Here is a 23440-nt window from a genome sequence, read left to right on the forward strand (position 1 = left end):
TTAAGCCGCCTCTGTACATGCATGTCAAATTACACACGCTGGAGTTTTTCCCCATGAAGTTAAATGCATTGCACTACAGGGTGTAGCCTTGTTAGTAAATTAAATGGTTGTCATCTAAAGCACTTTTTTTTTTTTTTTTGGTAATGCATCATCTCTTTGGTTGCTCATTCTTCTCATATAGAAATGTTAAAAACGATTTTCACAAAAGGTTATTTTAAAATATAAAAAGTATTTTAGAATATAATATAAAATAGGGTCCATATATAAAAGATTTTATATATATAAAAAAAAAAAAATTTATATATATATATGTTGAGTAGTATTAACATCAAGAAACAAATAAGTATGGTAATCATAAAAACTGTCTGAGACAGTGGCTTTATTTAGACATATGATATAGAGAAATGTAGCAGCATCTCATTTAAAAACATACCCTATAAAAAGTGAATGGTAAAATTTGGTTACAAACACACAGGAAGCAAAAATCTTAAATATAAAATCAGAGTCCAAGCTTCTGAAGCTGGTGATTTCTCTGGTCCTTTATGGCAGTGGAGACTTGAGTCCCCGTGACAACCTGTCAGGATTTTGCTGGTCCAAATGGCAATCTGAGCAACAGAAACCCATGCCCATATTTGTGTGGGGATCTCTGTGGTCATCTTCCCATCTGCTCCAGTCCCACCCTCTTTTAGCAGCAACCAGAGCCAGTTACAGCTCTGAGATTTTGGCAGGTAGTCTACATTTGCAAACTAAAAAAAATAAAATAAAACAAAACATAGACCCTTTGGACCATTAAAAAAAAAAAAAAAAAAAAGTCTGTCTTTCAAGTCTCGTAAGAAGAAAGAAACAAGCATTAGACATTTTTGGTCTTTTGAGTCTTATGCCAACGCATGTGAACTAATAGCTGGGTTTGTCCTGTAATGCCATTCATTTGTTGATTTTCAATTCAAATCATCGGTCAGGGATGTGTCCTATTCCATACATGAAGTCAGGAGACTGTGTTCTCAGGCTTCTCGCTGCTGTGTGGAGGTGTGAGCACTCCAGAGGGAATCGGAGACCTCTGGCTGCTCTCGATGTCCACTAGCTGATATGAGTGCGCCTTCCCCTGAAGAACAAGAAAAGAAACGAGAAAACTTTAGGCAAGAGGAAATGAAAGAAACAAATGTTGTGGTTGGGCAAATGCATGCACAATTCTTTAGTCAGACAGTAGTGTTGAAGCCCAAGTTGATTGTGCGTGCGAGTGTGCATATATAAAACTGGCCTGAGAAAATTAAGTTGTGGCCTTCAAATGTAAAAACTTACCAGCCATTCCAAGTAAGCCACATGGGTCTGGATATTGTGCATGTCATCTTCTGCTATTCCTTTGAATGTCTTGAGGGCTGAGCTGCCTGCTTCACGAATAGACATGGCGAAAGGGACCATCCATCTCACACACTCCTCCAAATCACACCACTTCAGCCCTAGAACAAAATATATACATATTTGTAATTTACATGTTGTAATATACATGCTCCATTTAATAAAGCTATCGAGAAGAAATAAAAAATAAAAGAATCATACCTGAAACTTTCATCACTAGCTCTAGAGAAGAGAAGTGGAAGAGTGCAGAAGCTGCGAGGAGGCTGTAAGAGAACTCCAGGCTTCTTGCATCCAGTACACACAGATCCAAGAGCTACACAAAAAGACAAGGACAAAATAAGATACTAAATCTTAAGTAAAGAAAGAGACATCTGCTCAGAAAAAAAAAAAAAACTGCCTGAAACATCAGCTCGGTTCAACATTTATGCAAAACCTTTAAGCAAGGAAGTATTACTAGGGACGCTTTTTGTCTCTAGCCAGTTTATATACTAGATTATTAGAATTACCATACAAATAATGTTTTGCTGTAACAATCCTTAACATTCAACTCGCAACACCTTTGACGAAAAACGAAAAAAAGACCATGGAATTTATGTGTTGTTCTCAGTACTTTTTAATATGTTCTTATAGGTTTTTAATTCTGGTAAAAAGATACAATCTCTTATTCAGTTTTATTTCATTACATTTATATAGTAACTTGTAGTGAAATCACAAGAATATGAAAGCAGTGTTCCTAAAGGAATAGTTCACCCAAAACTTGTCATTACTTACATTCATGTCATTCCAAACCTGTATGATTTAGGTAAAAAAAAAAAAAAACACTTCAAAATATCTTGTGTTCCACAGAAGAACGAAAAAATGTAAGTAAACAATTTTTTAGTTTTTGATTAGACAAGTATGCCTTTAAAGCATATTTTCACAGAAAAGCCCCCCCAAAAAATGGAAAGAGTGCATTCATATATCAGGAGCAGCTTTGAGAAAGATACAATCATAAACACAGTGTACACCTGCGGTATGTGTAGTAGAAAACAAAAGAGTGCCAGGCCTCACTACAGGACACGACACATGCAGAATCACAGCTTTTTTGCGGTAAATATAGTCAGACACCATATTGTGATTTTAACACGATTAATTGTGAAGTCTTACCTCTGCAATCTGTGCAAATGTAGCCTGTGGGTACTGGGCTATGAGAACTTCAGCAGTTTCCTTTAGATAGGCCATCTGCATGTAGATGTTGAGCCAAGCTACTGGGGTTAAAGGACTCAAACTCCAATTCAACTCCTGAAGAACAACAACAAATATGGAGTTCAGTAGGCCACGACACCATATAAGCAGCAGGGCTGCAGGTTTAGGCACAGTACTGAGGCTAGAAGATGATAATCTACCTTCATGATGATAATTTCCATGTTAAGAATGTCATCCTCAGAGCAGGCCCCATCAGTGACGTAAGCAAACTGATGCACTTTAGGAGGGTAAATTTCCTTGGAAAAGAACATAATGTCTCATTACATTCCAAGTTCAAGTGCTGCACCTTAACTTTGAAATGTTCTTAAAACATGGAAATACACTGATAGGATATTACAGTCCTTATCAAAAGTTCAGGCTGAAGTACAAGGGCAACTGAAAGTAAAACTTACCTCCATTTTGGCAGCTATGAAGAGACATGAGATGCCTACAAGCTGTAGTGTTGTTTTAAGAACATTCTCTTGTGTGGCCATGAAGCGATCGAAGTAGTCCTGACCCAAGTAAAACGTTTCTCTGTGTAACTTGTACACCTCACAAACCTAAAAGACAGTAGATGTCAGTGTCAAAGATCACCATTACACATTTTAGTGATAATGCAAAAAAAAAAAAAAAAATAATTATATATATATATATATATATATATATATATATATATATATATATATATATATATATATATATATATATATATATATATATATATATATATATATATATATATATATATATATATATATATATATATATATATATATATATATATATATATATATATATATATATATACATATACATATATATATATATATATTTTACATACATATATATATATATCAGTGTGTGTGACAGAAGTGTAGCAGTACATCAATTACAGCTCAGTAAGGACCTCCATTTCAAATTAACTGTTCGGTATGTTTGTTTTTCGTTACAGGTGGGGGAAATTCTAGGGCAAATTACCTAGTTTTTCAGTAAACTCAGCATTCCTCTGAGAAATCGAATCCCCTCCCAATGTGAATGCCGATATCGTATTATACGAATGCTTATCCTTAAGTGTTTGACCAACCCAAGCTACCGTTTGCACACCACTCTTTCGCATGCTGTCATTTCAATATGAATGGTATCCGACAGACCAAAAAAAAAAAAAATAAAAAATAAAAAAAAAAATAATAGAGGTAAATTGCAGAAACTGTGAAGACTGACCTTTTTTGGTAAAGATGTATTTATTTGGAATATACGTAGAAATGTGAAAATATGCAAATGCAATAAGAGTATCAATACCTTGAAGACTGCCCATTTTAATATAAGCGTCAGGTAAGAGACTTGTCTTGATGTCTCTGCTCACTTATGTGAGGTTTATTATAACCAGCTACTTCTAAAAACATGTGTTAAGTTTATTTAAATAGGGTTTCAAATAATAAAGCTATATCAACAAGTAAAAAAAAAAATTATATATATAAAAAAAACACATCTAGCACAATTCATGCATAGATTAACCTTCTGTAATGACCATGTCTATATAAAAAAAAAAAAAAAAAAAAAAAAAAAAAAAAAAAAAAACTCCCACCTCTGTTATGTAAACATGTTTAGGATAAATTGAATTGTGTACTTTTCCCACCTATTTAAAAGAACAACAACTAGGCCTACACTGTTTAACAAAAGAGTCAAAAAAGCTTGAACTTTTTATGATAGAACTCATGGGGTTGGTAAAGCTTGACATTATTGATTTTTCAGTGTTTCTGTAAAATAATAAAATACTACTACTGCTAAAAAGCTGCTGGGCTCCTAATTAATTATAACATTGTCAGAGTTAGCACAAACTGATTTAGTGAAAACAAAATGCAGACGGTAATAGATGAGTGCTAGCCAATGAGATTGCCGCTTGTGCATTATTCCTGCCCACTACCGAAGGAACCGGCAGTGGCTTCTACTTGTTCTGTAAATCTGAATAATTCCAAATGAAGAAAGAAAAAAAGAAAAATTCTTTGTGGTATTTAAGACTCTCTCTCTCTCTGCGTGTGTAAGAAATGCAGAACACTCCTAGCCTAGAGACAGTGAGCCAGGCGCCTTCACATTACAGTTTTCGGTGCGTCAAATACGTTGCGCATCCATTGATATGAATAGGAATATGAATAGTGCGCTTTAAATTCAAAGAGTGAAACTTTCAAGCGCTCAGTCAGTGTTCAAATGTAGGGAAGTGAAAACAAATATTTCTGTGCTAAACTTATTCACAGCTAACAACTCAATCAGTGGCGAGTGAAATCTAACAATTTCAGCAAATGGCCCTAACACAGGCATGGGCAAACTTGGTCCAGGAGGGCCGCTGTCCCGCAGAGTTTAGCTCCAACCCCAATCAAACACACCTGAACCAGCTGATCAATGTCTTCCGGATTACTAGAAGGCTACATGCAGGTGAGTTGTATCAGGGTTGGAGCTAAACTCTACAGGACAGTGGCCCTCCAGGATTGAGTTTTCAGATGCGTTCACAACAACATATTGAAATTAACGGTAATTTCCCCATCCAATATCAGAGTTTCAAATTAAGCTCCGCACATGCAGATCTTTTGCACATGCAGTGGTTAAAACTCATTTGTTTGGTACACATGCGTGCCGAACCGACAGACCATGAGTACAGTTACACCACCAGTGTAAGGTAAATGTCATCGTCAGCACAGCACGCGTGTACTGTATGAACACAGCCAGATTTCTCTAACCGCGTATACCCTGCACACTCAGCTCGCACATACGCCTTGAATATAAATGAATGAGATGGAAAAACAAACTTCTAGAAACGGCAACAACAATAAACTGCGACATTGACGAGTGCTTGTTTGAGAGATACAGGAAACTGTGGTTTACACCGAAAATATATTTTACGTTTTAATTTCTGGAGAAAAATGCTGCAGACACTTTACTAATATGAAACATTCTAGTGTGCATTTGTCGATCGCCTCTGCTCACACACACTATCAAACGGATGAAGCAGTCACATAGAAATTCAAGAGTACTTTGGGCTCTACTTGCAGTTAGCTTTTAATTACAAGAAAACCTGAGAACTAGAGGAACAGCCTTTGTAAACAACTTGAGGTTTAGACAAGAATGAAGGAACTTGTGGTGTCCCCACCCCTCTTAATGAGATTAGATTAAGACGTGTGAATGGTTCAACAATGATTACAAACCTCCATTAGCCAATCCAGCAGAATCGCTCTCATTTTGGGTTGGAGATTTGGATGTCTCTCCATAACGTGGGTATCTCGCAAGTAAAGTTTGTCTTTTCGAAGCAGGTTGTTCCACACATCATCTTTGCTTGCCCAGCTGTGAGAAATTACAGCGGAAAGTGTTAACTTTTTCATGTACATCCATATGCTGTATATATCAACAAAAGTGTCTTGACTTAATGTTTGCCAATATAATAACTTGTATGAAATGTCAATCTGCAGTTTGGAAAGTCATAAATCTCACCAGAGGGCTGGCAGAGGGGTAGAGCGCGTGGGGGTGATGAAAATGCTTTCGGAGACGTACTGCGTGAATCCCATGCTGCCAACAGCAACCGGTTCCTCGACTTCATCAGGTGTGGGGATCCGCCTGCATGGGCTTGTGTAACCAGTGTCAGGATTCCAGCAGGCCTGAGCAAGAGGACAAGATGAGAAAAGAAGAAGAAAAAAAAAAAGTAAACTCTAACGGATATAAACAAATACAAAAGCCCGCCCTCTGCAACTACGACAGGCTTCAAAAGGCATTTTGAAAAGGACCTTCAGTGGCACAAAAAAGCTTCCTGTGTAAATTCAAGCCATGACATTTACCCTAACCACTCACTCACAACACTAAAGTGGCATAGACAACAATGATAACTATGCAACCAACCACTGTAGACATTGAGAGGGACAAACTCCTCCAATATGTAACATTCTTGATGCTGCTCTGTTTGTTGATATGATTACAAAAGTTTGAAATATTACATTTATAGGCTGGTCTGCCTCAGTGGTCTAACAGTGCTTGCTAATGTCAAAATTACATCAAAGGCTGCAGCCATTGCGGTTCACAGATACTGAACATGCATTAGCCAGAGTTTTTACCAGAGGAAGAGTGACAGAAGTAGCTAAATAATATTTGGCAACTGTTTTATGATAGAAATGTTAAACAACCAAATGTAATAACCTTCTAAACTTTTGTCAAATTTCACTCTGAAGTGAAAATATAGGGCGAATCATTTACACGATTCATGTAATTCTTAACAAATATGCACTTTTAACATAAGGCATACAAATTTGAGTAAATGTGTGCATCTTTAAAAAATATAAATATTTTTGGGAAATAATTTGTGATCAAGACATATTTATGACCTTAAAATTAGATTCGATGTCTCTGTATACATGAATAATTTCAGCACATTTTATACCATAAGTCTCATACACCATTTTGCGATCCACAGAAAAGACATAAGAAATAAAAGTGATATGAGATGCCTGGTGAGGCCTATGGATATTATACACACAACAGTCAGGGTTCATTCATACCTGGGATGCACATGGTTTCTTTCTGGTCATCTCTGTGATTTCCTCATCTAGATCTTGTAAATGCTGTGAATTCAAAAACAAAACTGTCAGAGACTTCATCACTCATTATGTTTTTTAATATAGGCGCATTATACAAAGTTGAATAGCTTCCTTACAATAGCCACGTCTGCTTTCCTCTTCCTGGGACGCACAGAATTGGTTTTAGGAGCTTCATCTGTAGTGTGAATCTGCTCTGTCCGTAGCCTGCGTCGAAAAAATGATAGTTACATTTCCACATTGTCCTGAAACGCTGTGACTAACTGGGCCAACTTTCCATGCATGCACACTGATGGTCAAAACTGCCATAAAAAGACACGAAAGAGAAACTTACACTTTCTTGCTTGGCATGGTATCCACGCGTGTAACCTTGTTGCTTGTCGAGAGCCTAAAAGATATAAGTGTTACTTTACAAAAATGTCCGATTTGTGGCTTTTAATCCCAACCCCCATCATGTAAATCTTCACAATGCGCTTTGGGCGCGGGGAAGTAGAACCGGGCACAATGTTCAAGAGGTCAAAACTACACGAAAAACACAACCGACCACTTCAAAACCACAGGTGTGTGCACTTTAAAGTCTATATTTTCAAAGTAAACCAAGTGCACGCCGATATTTCCAGTATTTTTTTAACAAAACTACACGTTTGCATTGCTCAACCCAAGGGAGTCAGAAAATGGCCGAGCCAATCATTATTTCTCGTTTCATTGAGCCCGCTCTAGCAACAGAACCCAAAGTCTCGGCAATCCAACATTGAAAAGTTTGCTTCCCCAAACCCTTTGGAATGCATCTTACTTATCTGATGTCACTTTTATCGATCTTTAACAATAACCAAAACGTGCAATGCATGTAGCATACCTTAATATGCTCTCTGAAAATACGTTCTCTCCACGGATATCCTCAAAAGCACAAGTTAGGATGGTGTGACACAAGGCATCATTTAGAAAAACTGATCAAATAGTCTGTAAGCAGGGAGCATATGGCTAAGCTGTGATGTGTTCCGCAGTCCGCTCGCTCTGAGCTGGCGCCAGTAATTTTGCGCCTTGTCTTATAACCCGCCAGCAGTCGTTAAAAGGGGCCGTCAACGCGGGTCATTTAAAATGCCCGCTCTGCTAACGTTATAACAAACGCGAAGCAGTGCGATCAATGCCGCTGTGTAGTGTGATTGACACCGACACGGAGCGAGCGTGCGATATCCAGGCGTTATTATTCAAACATATAATGCTAAAAAAAAAAAAACGTTTAGAAACATGAAAATTTTGCCGGCAAAATGAGGCGTGTGTTTGGTGACGTCACAGCATTGAGGTAGCGGAAGTGCGTTGAGCACATGGCTAGCAGGCTCGAGAAGTAAACAATCCCAGTGATCATGTTAAATAGATGGATGTAGTCGCGCTGTAGTGTTAGCGAGACGTGAAGTTGAATGTTTTTGGTGGTACTCTGATGGCCGTTTGACATCTCAAGTGTTGTCAAGCTGATAACGCATTATTTTGTTACAGTTGCTGCTATTAGGTTAACGCAGGCAAATCAGTTTCAGAGTATTTGACTGGCGCCCCCATTAGAAATACACAAAACTGCAATATACAGCAGCGTTTTAAAATATTATCAGAGGTGTATCTTTTACATGTTCAGATGATTCATATGTAGCTTGGATGTTATTAGATCCACACTTCTGTCAGTTAACCTTTGACCAGTCACATGACCATCAAAAAGTACACAAATCTGTTTTTTTGTTGGCTTAAGAAATGAAGTTTTTAAATCTTTTCGGACGCTTAAAATCAAATGTCATTGGCATGATTCACGTCCGAGCCTTGCCAGGTAACGCATTTGACGGGAGAACAAACTTAACATAAGAAAGACTGAACTTTTAATTTATTTTCTTTTACAGGAACCCCCTTGAACCGCGCTACTCTCTCGGAGATCACAGAGGAGGCATGTCGAGAGGCGGAAATTTACCACCACGCAGGACTTGTATGTGCTCAATAAAGTTAAGGGTATCATTAGCATATATGTCTTTGTGTAGAATTATAATAATCTCGCTCTTTCTAACATAACAATAATCGCCTTATTGTTAGCGGTGCAATTGATTCGCGAACGAATCATTATTTTAAATCGGATCTTATCAATGAATTACTAGTGTCGAATCTTTTATGCCTGGCATCGGTTTGAACGATTCATGAACCGGTCCGACCGGTTCTCGAGTCATCTGAATCATTGAACCGAGAATCATCTCCGACATACTGATTTTTATTTATTTATTTTTAAACATTACAAACCATTAAACCAATACAGATAAATATGGAAACAACAAAAATATACACAGACATAAATAAGTTTCCAGGGTAACAAAAAACAAGAACACTTCAATAAATTTATACCAAATAGGACAAAAAGAGGACAAAAAGGATGAATATGGAGATACAGTTTTCACTGCTTTGGGATTACCAGAGCTTTGGATAGTTTACATGTACTTGTCTAGAAAAGAGAGGTTTAGAGCCAGTAGGCTACGTTCTTTTTTATGTAGTAAACACAAATTAATTATGTAATATTGTCCTGTTTTCTCTTTTGAGTAGTAAAAAACTCAAAAGAAAACATCTTTAAAACAGAAAGATGAAATAATAAAATATTAATAAGATCTCAAATAAGATATTTTTATATTTTTTTATTATATTATATTATATTATATTATATTATATTATATTATATTATATTATATTATATTATATTATTATTCCAGTATGGTATTACATAAGGAATCGTTGATATCTCTCTCTGGAAGAGAGCTCTAATTTTATAAAAAAAAAAAATGTTTTGCTCTATAGAAAAGCATACATTTCCGATCACTGTGTCAATTAGGTTCAAAGAGTAAATACATGGCCATGGAAATGTCGAACCTAGCAACATAAAAGACACTCCAGAGGGAATTGCATTGAAAACACTAGTATATTCATTAGCAGTTATAGGAATTTTATATTTCCGTAAATAATCGAAATAGTTATAAAGTATGCCCTGTGAATTAAAAAGCTGTCCAACTAAAAAAAAAAAAAAAAAAAAAAAGTCGTTTTTGAACCAGTTGTCAAAGAAAAGTGATTTATTCTTGTAGAGAATATCCTTATTGTTCAATAAGTAATATCTGTGCTGAGAAAAGTTATGTTTGTATATTAGGGACCATGCCAAGAGCATCTGCTTCTTAAAATGTGAAAGTTTGACAGGGATCTTTGTAACATTATAGTTACAAAGTAGGAGAAAATTCAGGCCACCAACTTTAGAGAAAATATAATTAGGGATAATATTCCAAAGTGAAGAGGGATTATTAAGGACATTTTTAAGACAATTAATTTTAAAAGTGTAGTAGGCCTATCCGACATGTCTGATTCGTAATGACTCGAAAACATTTGAAGTGAACCGATTAATTGCTTATTAGCATAATGTTCCATAATTATAATAATCGTGTTTATGAGAAATCACTATAACGATAACGACACAGGGGAACGATATCAATGTAATTTCCACTGAAACAGGAAGACAGGGTGATACATTGATCAGCTCCTCCCCCTTTTTAAAATAACCAATAGCGTTTAGTTTGTATTACAGTTCGGCCAGAGCCGTTGAGTTCGGTAAAGCTGCAGTTTTCTGCAGTCTCTAACCGTTTTGTCCACGTAATCTCCTTATCGCTTTTAAATATAGTATTCTGTAAGGAATTCAAATGGGTCCGATATGTTTTCTGGTATGCGCCGACTCGCGCATATGTGAGCAGACTGTGTGCGCTCTGCGCCTATTCTCCTAACACTAAACTGATTCGCCCCATGGAAAGCATATTCACACTGTCTGAATTGTTCCCTGTCCCCATATAGTGCACTATGTGCCATTCACCATGTGAAAATGGTAAACGTGTGAACAAGTGACTGATTTTAGTCGCAGCTTCGAGATAGGTCTGACTGCAGAACCGCAGAACCATACGTCATAGCAGTGTGAGGACGACAGCGCCAGCCTAACAGTCTGATGCCGGAACTGCATACCATACATATCCACCTTACACATACCATACCTAAACCTACCCATCTCCACCCCCTGACCCCTAAACCTACCCATCTCCACCCCCTGACCCCTAAACCTACCCATCTCCACCCCCTGATCCCTAAACCCACCCCTAAATCTACCCATCTCCACCCCCTGACCCCTAAACCTACCCATCTCCACCCCCTGATCCCTAAACCCACCCCTAAACCTACCCATCTCCACCCCTTAGATGCTTTTACCCCACCCACTTCCGGCATCAGACTGTTAGGCTGGCGCTGTCATCCTCACACTGCTATGACGTATGGTTCTGCGGTTCTGCAGTTGGTTAATATTGGCAGCTTCAGTGTCTATCATGTAGGGGACGGGACGCTTTAGATTCTAGAGAGCATTTGATTGGACAGAAAATCTGTTGAGAAGCTGAAGTGCAGAGTGATGTCATCAAAATCACACTGATCCATTGGCGGAAGTGAGAGACTGTAAGTTTTGAATGCTTATATCTTCTAAATGCAAATTGTGTCATTGTTTTGGAGCACACTAGCTTATAGATGACAGTAAGGCATTCATACTAAAAGCCAAAAAACTTCAATTTTGATACCATGGGGACTTTAAAGCTCAGACTGCAGTGGGCAGCTATAATAAACAATGTTAATTGTCCGTTGGTGTAAACGTCAGTATAGTTGTGGTCGCCCTTATCATGAACTTGAAATTAATTACAGTAAATATTTAAAAATTGTAGTCGAGAAATACACATGGCTTTGTTGGAATGTTGCATTTAGAGTCAAGTAGCACGTCATTATTTAATGACATAAAATAAGACCTGAATCAGATTCTTAAACAAGTCAGATCAGTCTTCGGATTTCTAATAGCTTCTTTCCAGTACGGGTGCCTGCAAGGGTCATAACCAGCATTCAATAGGAGATATTTTTCCATTTTCTTTTAAATGTGACTGAACAAAATTACATCATCAAACCAGTCCATTTGGTAAATGTTATCAGATTTTAGATTTCTCTTTTGTCAGATATGTTTCTGGTCAGTGTGCTCAATGCCTGAATGCTCATTTCAGATCATTCTCTGTATGACAGGATGGGCTGATCATTGAAAACATGCATGATGTTCCATACACCCTTGAGGTGGGTCCAGAAGTGTGCGCATCAATGACAGCTGTGTGTGCCGCAGTCAGAGGACGTTATCCATCTTGGCCGCTCGGTGTTCAGATTCTCTCAGCTGCAAACCAATCAGCACTGGCTGTTGCCCTGGCCTCAGGTGTTCACATGACTGTACAAGCTCTCATGAATGCCATTTCAAACCGAGGTATTCTCTGACAAGACATTTGATGAATATTAACCTCTGCCCCTCCACAGGGCTGGATTTTATCCGTGCAGAGGGGTTTGTGTTCTCACATGTTGCAGACGAAGGCCTGTTAAACGCTTGCGCTGGCGAGCTGCTGCGCTACCGCAGACACATCGGAGCAGAGCACATTCAGATCTTCACAGACATCAAGAAGAAGCACAGGTATCAGTGATCTGAGTCAGAGTGCATTACGTGCTGGTTGACCACAGAGCTCGAACAGAGGCACAACACAGTGTGGTGGTTTCTGTTTCATTGTGTGATATATTTGATAATGTTACAGTGCTCATGCCCTGACTTCAGATGTGAGCATAGCTGAGACAGCCCAAGCTGCAGAGTTCTTCCTCTCTGATGGAGTCATCGTCACAGGAACTGCCACTGGAGCACAGGCTGATCCAGAGGAACTGAGGGGTGAGTCTGAATATACTTTAGTCTTACTGTGTAAAAGTGCTGTGTATATTTTTTATTTTTTAATGTCTATACTTAGTCTTCAGTGTATCATTAAGTCAATTTTTAAGATATTATGCTATCCAATATGTCCTCTTAGTCGGTAACAAGACTTTTAAAAAAAATACAGTAAAACAGTAATATTGTGAAATATTATTACAATATTCAATATTATTCAATAATATTCAAATATTATAGCTAAAATATTTTAATATATTTTAAATGCAATTTACTCCTGTGATGGCAAAGCTGAGTTTTCAGCATCAGAAATCATTCTAATATGCTAATTTGCTGCTCAAGAAACATTTCTTCTTATTATCAATGTTGAAAATAGTTGTACTGCTTAATTATATTGTAGAAACATTTTTTGTTTTTTGATTATTTGATGAATATGAAATTAATTTGAAATAAAAATCTTTTGTAACATTATGAATGTCTTGATCAGGTTAAAGTCTTTGCTGAATAAACGTATTCTTGACCTCAAAATTTTGAAACGGTAGTGTACCTTTTGTGTTTGGTGAATAGTACTAGAGCTATACTGTGATCAATTTTTATTATGCTTATGTATGCATGTTTGAGTAACTCAACTTTAATGTGCTTCAGTATAAACCAGCCATCTCATAAGTCATCCTGACATTCTGCAGCTTCCTAACATCTCACAAAATAAAATCAATCTAGCCTCACTGCTAACTAGAAATGTACTTATGTTAACATCATCTGTTAGGGATTAGTTTATTATACAGGAAAACTGTCTGAATTAAAATGTGATATATGTGACTAGCATGATGTTTGAGTTAACAGGACTTTAGCCTTTTGTTTTTCTTGTTTTCCTTTACTACACATGCTTTTAAAGAAAATTAATACTTTTATTCACACTTTTACACAAAAAAGACAGTAAAAACATTCAAATAAATGCTGTTTTTTTAACTTTCTATTCATAAAAGAATCCTGAAAAAAAAGTATCAATGTTTTCACAGTAATATTAAGCAGCACTACTGTTTTTTTATCATTGATAATGATAATAAATGTTTCTTGAGCAGCAAATCTGCATTATAGAATGATTTTTGAAGGATCATGCAACACTGAAGACTGGTGCTGAAAATTCAGCTTTGCCATCACAGGAATAAATAAAACTATAAATATATTAAAACTAAAAACTGATATTTTAAATTGTAATAATATTTCAGTTTCACGGTATTACTGTTTTTTTGTGTAGCCTTGGTCAGCATAAGAGACTTGAGGGACAAAATCTTACAGACCCCAATTGTCCAAGGTTACATGTTTGTGTAAAGTCCAGGAATCATTAGTGTTAAAACGGTACACTTATGTGACACTCTCTGCGTTCAGTCCTATTCAAAGGTAAATCTGCTAATTTAGAAGTCAATCTGCTTCTAATATCTAATGGAGCCCATGCAGCCATGTGTGTGAGTGCTTAAAGATAGTGGTGTCCTTTGGAAAGAGAGGATGCTGCGCAGTCTCCTGGCCCTGGCGACTGCCCCGTGTGGGCAGATGGCCTGCTTCCTGCCCTGCCCCAAAACCAATGGCCTTGTAGGGGCTAACATAGACACCAGCACTTCCAGCTATTTTAAATCCCACTTCCAGATGGCTAGTGATCATGGAAGGCTGTAAACATAGGCATGAAAAACCAGGCCCAGTCTAGTCTGCTACTGCCCTGCTGCCTACTTTGGACTTGTGCCTATTGCCTTCCTTGAAGCTGTCAGATGGGAGGATGATGCACAGTCTGCCAAAATACTCATTACAATGAAGGAACAACATGTTTTTGTATTTTTATGCATGCATGTAGCAGAAATATGTCCTCACATTCATGTTTTGAGTCCTATTTGTTTTAACAGAGGTCACGCAGTCTGTACGGATCCCTGTTCTCATCGGTTCTGGAGTAACACATGATAACGTGGAGCAATACCTTCAAGCAAGCGCCATGATCATCGGCTCCCATTTCAAGAAAGGAGGCCACTGGGCAAACGGTGTGGATGCTGAGAGAATCAAAAGGTTCATGGGGAAGATGCACACACTTCGGGAGTGACAGTTGTGACTAAAGTGGCACAAAAAAAAAATAAGAGCAATTGTGAAGATACAATATTTATTTTTCACTTTTTAAAAAGTTTTATCATATATATATATATATATTCATGAAGATAAAAAAGCAACACCAAAAAGGCATTTACATATACAAAGTCAAATAATCACAGTAAATCAAAACATATCGCTTTGTCATGTGAGTAACATTAAGATACAATTTCACATTAATACTTGATACAGTACAATCTTCAACACTGAATTGTTTTTTTTTCTTCTTTCTTTTAATATACATGCACCAGTCACAGCAAAGCTAAAATAGAAGCACTCAAACATCATTACATAGCTTAAAAACTTTAAAGTACTAAAGGACTAATAATGCAAATTACTTGTAATTTTGTAACTTATGCTTTTCAGAGTTATTTCAGTGTCACACTGTCAGTGAGAATTCTTCCTGAAGATAATAATACCACACTGCATGTAATAAAACATTTTCTTAATCCATCCTAGTCTTACAGGGGAATGGCTTCATGTCATCATTTGCAAACATACCCCCTTAAACCACTATTCACTCATCAAATCCTGTTCAGTGGTTTCAGATGCAATTGATCTTTCTCAGTTGTTGCACAGGCGCTGAGCGGGCTGTTTGAAGTAGCCATAACGGCGCTCAGAAGGTGAATAGCGTGTTCTTGCGAGGTTTTGCCTGTTGAGGGCGCCGCGGGTCAGCTTCCGGTGCTCATTATAGATTCTGGCACGCTGCACTGAGAGCAGGATGGTGCTGCAGGGCAAGGGGCTGCCCCATGCTGCTAACCGCCAAGAAACGTGACGGCTGACTGGCACTGGCCTAAAGGGGTAGATTGACAAATCACAAGCCAACATAACCACAGTTACAACTTGAGAATATAGGTTACATGTCCATGTGACATCAATGGACGTGGTTTCTTTATATATATATATATATATATAAAAATAATAATAATAATTTGGTTTATATTATAATATTAAGCAGCAAACATTTTCAACATTGATAATGATAAATGTTTTTGAGCAGCAAATCAGCATATAAGAATGATTTCTGAAGGATCATGTAACGCTGAAGACTGGAGTAATGATGCTGAAAATTCAACTTCACCATCACAGGAATAAATTACATTTTAAAATATATTAAAATAGAAACCGATTATTTTAAATTTGTAATAATATTTCACAATATTGGTAGCTCTTTATTTTACAGTTCTAATTGACAAGATATTATGTGCTTGCTGTAGTAAAGACACACGGTTATAACCCCTAAAGGGTTACCTTACACTACTCTTGATCTACTTTTGTGGGTAAGTACATTGAAAGTGTGTGCACTGTAAAATTAGGTGCACGATATTACTGTTTAACTGTATTTTTGATCTGCAGCCTTTTTGAAATAAGATACTTCTTTTAAAAGCATTACAAATCTTATCGCATATTAAACACCTAACATGTTAAGTAGCTTAAATAATCAATATTAGCTCGATTCTAGCTGAATAAATGATTCTAGTTGAAAATGCCTAATTGTCTTTAAACTTACCTAGCCACATCCTCTGTTTCTTCATCCGAACCGAGGTCTCCCTGATCGGGCCTCATCTGGTACACGGACATGCTGGGGTGCTCGATTAACAGGTTCTCGAGAATGTTTGTGTCAGCTGAGCCAAGTGACTGATTCTCTGCACAGGAAGCATAAATTACTTTAAGTCAACAACATTACTAATGATCCAATTAGGCATGATTCAAAGCAGTTGGCGGCACCTACATTCATGGGGCTAATTTTTCTTTTCTTTTCTTGCACAGGCCCAATGAGTAACCTATACAATAAGGGATACTGAGGCTATAGTTGTCTCACAGGGATGTTTGCCACAAAGATGATATCTCAGTAACTGTCCTTCGGTTTCACGGACAAGGCTTAAGCCTAGTCTCAAACTAAAATGCATGTTTCAGCTGTCTTAACTGAAGTCATATTTGAAAATGTGTCAGTGCCATTGTTTTGTCTCGATATGCACGACAGTAATGTTTTTTTCTAAGGCACTTTAATAAAAGCTACTTAAATGTCCTAATTGTACTAAGGTCTGATCCTGGTTTAATCTTAGCCCTCTCTGTGAAACCAGGCCTATAAGTCTCTGTCAGTGGAATTTATTATGAACATTTCTATACATTTTTGCTATAGCTGTAGGATAAAGAACTGAACACAATACAACCACACTAGCATGCATTCAAGATAATGAAGGTTGATTTTAATTGAAACTGAACTGATCCTAACTGCTCTGTACAAGGGTATTTATTTGTCACGTTTTTTAAACATTACACGTTTATATAATTTATTTATTACAATTTATCTTGACTAATGTTAACCTTTGCATTTTTTGTTAACGTTAACAGTAATTGTTTTACTGTTTTAATTGCTGTTTAATGGCCAATTGCTTCTTTGACAGTTTACCCCATACACTGCGCCAACATGACATGCTTTTAAAATGTTACAAAAGGTCAATGTGTGTTCAGTGAACTGCCCCAGTCTCTATCGTTTATTATAGTGGATCTCAACCTTTTTGACTTCAAGGTCCCCCATCCCCATAAAAATATTTAGTTTTTTTAATTGCTTTAGCTTATTTTAATGCTCGTTTTGTCTTATTTTAAATAATAAAGTCATATTAAGGCCCCCTTGGAAGTTTGTTGAGGCCCCCTAATGGGCCCTGGCCTAATGGTTGAGAACCACTGGTAACTAGAAATGTATGTAATGACTCTCACACTTTAAGCGTTATAAGATGTGATTACTATTAACATCAATAGAAGAGTTACTGAACTGACAAAAGTTAACTTTTATCAATAATTGGTTACCATGTATCTTTATGATAACCCATTCTCCATCATCAAACTCAAGGAGGTTTGCACAGTTATCAGTTTCCTCTGCAACATCACTGTCCTTCTCTTCTCTTCCCACCAGCTGTGCAAGGATTCTGCTGATCATTTTCTGTTATGGCTTAGCCTCAGCCAGACTGCTACCTGTTAAAAAAAAATCAATAAAGAGTTATGTTGCCCTCTAGAGGAATCGACCTCCATTGCAATATTTTCCCTTTGCAATCCTAAAAGATTTTGTAATGAGCATATTTAGCATGCAAATATCTGCTGTTGCTGTTTATATAAGCTGTTGGTGGAAAGTAACGTGCATAATGTTTCAGGTGTCAATTTAGACAGCCTTATGTAACAATAAGTGTAAGGTCATGTTCTGCTAGCCTGGTGCAGCTGATGCACTTGATATGTACCAGCTGGTTGAACTGAGACATGGTGTTCCTTTACACAGATCACTTATTTTTAACACTGTCTGGAATTATTTTCTAAATTTAGCTTCTTTATTTATTTATTTTTTTACTAAATTCATATATGATTCAGATCATCAGTAGACTCTTGTACAGGATCAGATATGTCCAGGCATGTCGGCCTACTCTGCTAAAGGCAAATTAAGAAATAAATAAATAAATTGCAAACTGAATTCTGAGAGCCCACTGTACAGACGCAGGACTGATTATTTTTTTTTTTCTACAGGTTTGAATTGCATCCCCATTACAAAAATAACTTGTTTGTACACACCAGCATAACATTTAAAAAAAAAAAAAAAAAAAAAAAAAAAAAAGATTTATTTGTAGCTTCCTTTTAAATAGGCTACAGTTAAACGTTATATGAAATAGCCTATTAGTGATGATTATTTTTGTTTGACAATTAAATTATTTTTAACTCTTTCTAAAGAAAAGAAACGCTGGTTTCTTTATGCTAGTAATAATGTTTATTATTAATAATGTGTATATTAATGTGTATATATATATTTATCAGTTCAAGCTAGCCTACTTTCAACACTGATGTTTATTTTTGAATATCCTAAAATTATCCCCAATATACGTCAGTGTGGGACAGGAAGGAGTGATCAGCTGTAGCCCTGACCATGTAAAGCATCTAGACTTAACAGTCAAGCACTGAATGTACTGTACTTTTTTTTAAAGCAACTGAAGTTGCTCTACCATAAACACAACAATAATAACAACAATTATTGTTTCTTCGGATTATCGAAAAAACGAATGATATAAAGGAACAACACAATAATAATAGGCAAACTGCTTTTTTGTATAGGTTATATATTATATTCTCTTTCAGACATTTTCAAGGGATAAACTAATAAACCGTCTAAATAGATTTGAGTGTTTAAACAGCCTAACGTTACAAAACAATTAGCTTTCTGTTATAGGCTACGAAGAAACAAAACACATTCACAAATTTGACATTTCAAAAAGATGCGGTAAAACTGAATAACAAGTTTAGTTTAGCCCACCTTATTGGCTGTCAGAAACGTCGTTTTTGCAGCTTAAATGCCTCTGCTTGATCTAAATTGTGTTGTAGTCGCTGCCGTTGGTGTACACAGTGTGGACTTGTTTATGTGCCCGAGGCTCCTCCCCCTTGTTATTGACTGTACTCGACCTGACGTCAACAAGCTCCACCCATGAGGCGGGGCGTCAACTGCATTCGTAAGCTACATGACACTCGTTCTTGTTTACATCGGAAGTCTCACAGGTGTTCACACAGATAGGCTTTCATATACAATACTTTAGAAAAACATGCATCTATTAAAAGCCACAGACGCTGATTGGAAGATTTTTATCTCCTAACTGCTCACATGTCAAATCGACTGATAATATAAAACACAAGTGAAATGCACAAGTCTGTTACTCTTTTTCTTTAGCGCTCAACTAATCTAATATACCTGTAAATTAGTGTCAAGTAGCCTAAGAGCAGTTGTTTTAACCAACTAACTGAAAACACAGACATTAGTGCATTCATTTATTGTGATAATTTGCTTGTTCAAAATTATTATGCAATCCCCATCACCAATCCCCATTTAATTTCAAAATTCTCATTTTATAATGTTTTTGATCAAATTTTACTTTATTGCATCACCCTTTTGCTCCTGTTGTTTATTTTATTGTTTGTGAACTATCCCTTTAAGTCACATACCACCCTTCAAGGGGACAGAAGTTGTTAAAAAGTGTGACTTAAAGCGATAGTTCACCAAAAACTGAAAATTCTGTCATCATTTGCTCACCCAAAAGTTGTGCCAAATCTGTATGAGTTTCTTTGTTTAGAAGAATAATGTTAACCAGAGAGTTGACAGCTCCCATTGACTTCTAAAAATATACTGGAAGTCAGTGGGTGCAGTCTGGTTACTAACACTCTTTAAAATATCTTCTGTGTCAACAGAAAGGAACTCATTACATGTTTGGAACAAATTGAGGGTGAGAAAATCATGACAGAATTTTAGGGTGAACTGTCCCTTTAATGTGGAACTTAGAGTTTAAAACAGTATGGGACAGTTTTGAATAACCTTTGCCAATTAGTTGCTTATTTTACTCGTTTATCTGTTTATCAATTATGATAAACATTATATTTTCAAATGATTTAGGCTATAAAGGCCCACAGTAATCTGAGTGGATCTTGAAGAGTAAATGCATAAACTAATCTACAGGATGTTCCAATCTTAGTGTGAGATGCCTCACGTGTCGTGTTTTCATACTGATATAATGATAACACAAATTAAAGCGAGAGGAAGGCAATCGCCTCGGCTCCACATCAGATGAGCAGACTGCAGAATTGTGCAAGTAACTTGAGCAATCCCACTCTGATTTCACCCAAAGTGACTGTAACAGGCGTCTGCTACAGCTCCTCTTTAAAGAACAAAAGGTAAGCTCTTTAAAATCGAGTTGCATTAATGCAGTTCAATTTTTGTTATCATATTAATCCACATTACGTATCCTAAGTGTCAAAATGATAACAGTATAGTCAATGAAATAGACTTTGTTTCGTTTTAAAATAATTATTTTAGTTTTTTAAGATAATATGTTGAATATCTCACAATTGTCCTATAAGAGTAATCTTAGTTTCTATTATTTTCCCATTATTCAATTGCAGATTGTGAAATATAAATATGTAGGAGGCTACTGTCTGTAATAATATTTGCTATCATGAAATCATTTGAAATGTGTTTCAACTCTTCTGATTTAAGGGGGAATTATTTTTCTGTTGACATCATCACCATGAGCGGGCGAGTGGATGACGTTATGCAGCTTTGCTGTGAGGTCTCGGCCAGCAGGGAGATGAAAGCAGCGGTGAAGAGCTCTGGAAAGGGAGCTGCGGCGGCTGGTGGAGGGGCTTTTGTCGGGGGAATGGTTGGAGGCCCGGCCGGGATAGCTGTTGGTAGGATCATGCCTCTGTTTCCCATGCAATCCACGAACTTTCATCTACTTTCATCATAGGGTGGTGTAATATTATCTTGAATTTATCTTTTTTTCTCGCTGCCCTTTCACTAAGGCGACACCATCAACACCAAAAAAAAAGAGTTAAAAACACATAGGACTTTGTATATTATATTATAGACATGTATTATAAACACAAGATTACTTATTTTAATCTTTTGATAGCCCTAATATTTTTTAAGTTTAACACTATTATTAAGCTTTATAAGTAGAGCTTTAATATAACCAGATAAATTAATCATGTTCTGCGTATGAATCTGTTGATATATTACTCTAGGTGGTACTTTGGGAGGTCTCATGGGAACTTGGATGACCAGTGGTCAGTTCAAACCTCTTCCTGAGATCATCATGGAGCTGCCTCCTAAATATAGGGAGAAACTGTACTCTGATGTCATGGCTGCACTGGGCACACTGGACTGGACAGACGTCACAAGCCTCATTGCTGTGGTTATGGGCAGTGCCGCTCTGCAAGAACGAGTGTTTGCTGCTATACTCTATTATGCCACGAAAGAGCTCAAGGCCGAAGTGCAGTATGAAAAATTACCACTAAAGGGTTAATGTCAACAGCCAGGGTTTCCAGGTCCTGGTCCTGTTTGGTTATGTATTCGATATAATCCTGTTGCTTTTGTACTCATGTTCATGTTTTTCTGCAACTCCTGTTCAGGCTCCTCTTAAAGGAGAACTCCGGTCAATTTTAACATTGAGCTCATTTTTTTGTACATTTGGAGTGCTGTCAATACAGAGAACAACGACAAAAATCGGTGTTGCCTACACCGAGTTATTCTATTTTTAAAATGTGCACCCTATTGACTTCAATGGGGCAAGTAGTAAGCCTGCTTTTTAGCCTCTTAACATCCTTTAAGTGTCATTACAAGTGCACAGAAAATGTGAGTGATTCCTTCCGAGTGAACACGGGTGAATCTGACTGCAGTAGATGTTAGAGATATTAATAAAAATTAAGTTAATTCAGCCAGCGCTCGTACCTCTGTTTACATCCTGTTTTCGGTGGAAGGCCATAGTAATCGATTGTCGAGTTCACGCGCATAGGTTTAGTGCCTATGATCATGCGCGTGAACTCGACAATCGATTACTATGGCCTTCCACCGAAAACAGGCTGTAAATAGAGGTATGAGCGCTGGCTGAATTAACTTCATTTTTATTAATATCTCTAACATCTACTGCAGTCAGATTCACCCGTGTTCACTCGGAAGGAATCACTCACATTTTCTGTGCACTTGTAATGACACATCAAGGATGTTAAGAGCCTAAAAGCAGGCTTACTACTTGCCCCATTGAAGTCAATAGGGTGCAAATTTTAAAAATAGAATAACTCGGTGTAGGCAACACCGATTTTTGTCGTTGTTCTCTGTATTGACAGCACTCCAAATGTACAAAAAAATGAGCTCAATGTTAAAATTGACCGGAGTTCTCCTTTAATCTTCTTCTTCTCTCTTTCTATACCAGTGCCATTTAAACCATGTCTGTATAATGCAGGTTAATCTAATAAAGCGCATGTAACGTTTCTGTGGCTAAATATATTCTCTAATAAATATATATCTCATCTTTGGGATGGATTATTATTTTATTCATTTTTGATGTTTTACTAATTATATTTTGTATCATTAGTAAATTATATGGAGTTTAAACCAATAAACTTTTATTTCTCATATATACAGTACCAGTCAAAAGTTTGAAACACGTTACTATTTGTTATGTTTTTGATAGAAGTATCTAATACTCATCAAGCCTGCATTTATTTGATGAAAAAAATCTGGAAAAATAAATAAATATTGTGAAATTTTAATACAATTTAAGATAATGGTTTTCTATTTTAATATACTTTAAAATTTAATTTATTTCTTTGATGCAAAGCTGGATTCACTGATGAATAAACAGTTAAAAAGAACAGGATTTATTCAAAATAGAAATATTTTCAAACAATATAAATATTCACTATCTAAAAAACTACTAAAAAACTACATATATATATTATATTATCATATTATATATATAACTACGACGTATAACATATAATGTTAGGCTTTTGTAGGGAGGGGGAGCCCTTATCGCATCGTAAAATGACTTAATGTGTTGAGAAATGTGGTGATCAATGTATAATTTCA

The 23440-nt window shown here is 36.6% G+C and overlaps 4 protein-coding genes across 6 annotated transcripts; 2 read left to right on the plus strand and 2 right to left on the minus strand.

Moving 5' to 3' along the window:
- Positions 1-345: 345 nt before the first annotated feature.
- On the minus strand, positions 346-15620 carry ccne1 (cyclin E1). Of its 2 annotated transcripts, XM_081359030.1 has the most exons (13): positions 15550-15620; positions 14885-15013; positions 7486-7539; positions 7271-7358; positions 7116-7178; positions 6061-6224; positions 5778-5913; positions 2994-3140; positions 2742-2837; positions 2503-2637; positions 1558-1669; positions 1300-1457; positions 346-1102 (listed from the first exon to the last, which is right to left on the minus strand). In XM_081359030.1, the coding sequence occupies exons 3-13, from the start codon at positions 7500-7502 to the stop codon at positions 986-988; spliced, it is 1233 nt and encodes a 410-aa protein (XP_081215156.1). In that variant the 5' UTR covers positions 7503-7539; positions 14885-15013; positions 15550-15620; the 3' UTR covers positions 346-985. The 2 variants fall into 2 exon arrangements, with proteins under 2 accessions (XP_081215156.1, XP_081215155.1); XM_081359029.1 differs by lacking the exons at positions 14885-15013; positions 15550-15620 and adding an exon at positions 8008-8372.
- On the plus strand, positions 8275-15057 carry LOC308686922 (uncharacterized protein F13E9.13, mitochondrial). The gene is made up of 6 exons (XM_081359031.1): positions 8275-8964; positions 9035-9117; positions 12249-12429; positions 12528-12678; positions 12797-12924; positions 14814-15057. Exons 1-6 carry the CDS (start codon positions 8892-8894, stop codon positions 15002-15004), a joined length of 807 nt encoding a protein of 268 aa, XP_081215157.1. The 5' UTR covers positions 8275-8891; the 3' UTR covers positions 15005-15057.
- LOC308686923 (tumor protein p53-inducible nuclear protein 2) lies at positions 13337-19476 on the minus strand. 2 transcript variants are annotated; one of them, XR_014029657.1, is made up of 5 exons: positions 19343-19476; positions 17860-18024; positions 16559-16694; positions 15550-15841; positions 13337-15013 (listed from the first exon to the last, which is right to left on the minus strand). XR_014029657.1 is itself a non-coding variant. In XM_081359032.1 (4 exons), exons 2-4 carry the CDS (start codon positions 17987-17989, stop codon positions 15613-15615), a joined length of 495 nt encoding a protein of 164 aa, XP_081215158.1. In that variant the 5' UTR covers positions 17990-18024; positions 19343-19476; the 3' UTR covers positions 15045-15612. The 2 variants fall into 2 exon arrangements, 1 of the variants encoding a protein (XP_081215158.1); XM_081359032.1 differs by lacking the exon at positions 13337-15013 and having other exon boundaries at positions 15045-15841.
- Positions 19477-20638: 1162 nt separating this feature from the next.
- LOC308681196 (protein C19orf12 homolog) lies at positions 20639-22839 on the plus strand (the record flags this gene model as incomplete). The annotated part of the gene is made up of 3 exons (XM_081349861.1): positions 20639-20745; positions 21068-21258; positions 21595-22839. 3 exons carry the CDS (start codon positions 20639-20641, stop codon positions 21873-21875), a joined length of 579 nt encoding a protein of 192 aa, XP_081205987.1. The 3' UTR covers positions 21876-22839.
- Positions 22840-23440: the final 601 nt, after the last annotated feature.

The sequence above is a fragment of the Scardinius erythrophthalmus genome (assembly GCF_964197995.2).
Source record: "Scardinius erythrophthalmus genome assembly, chromosome: 2".
NCBI lineage: Eukaryota > Metazoa > Chordata > Actinopteri > Cypriniformes > Leuciscidae > Scardinius > Scardinius erythrophthalmus.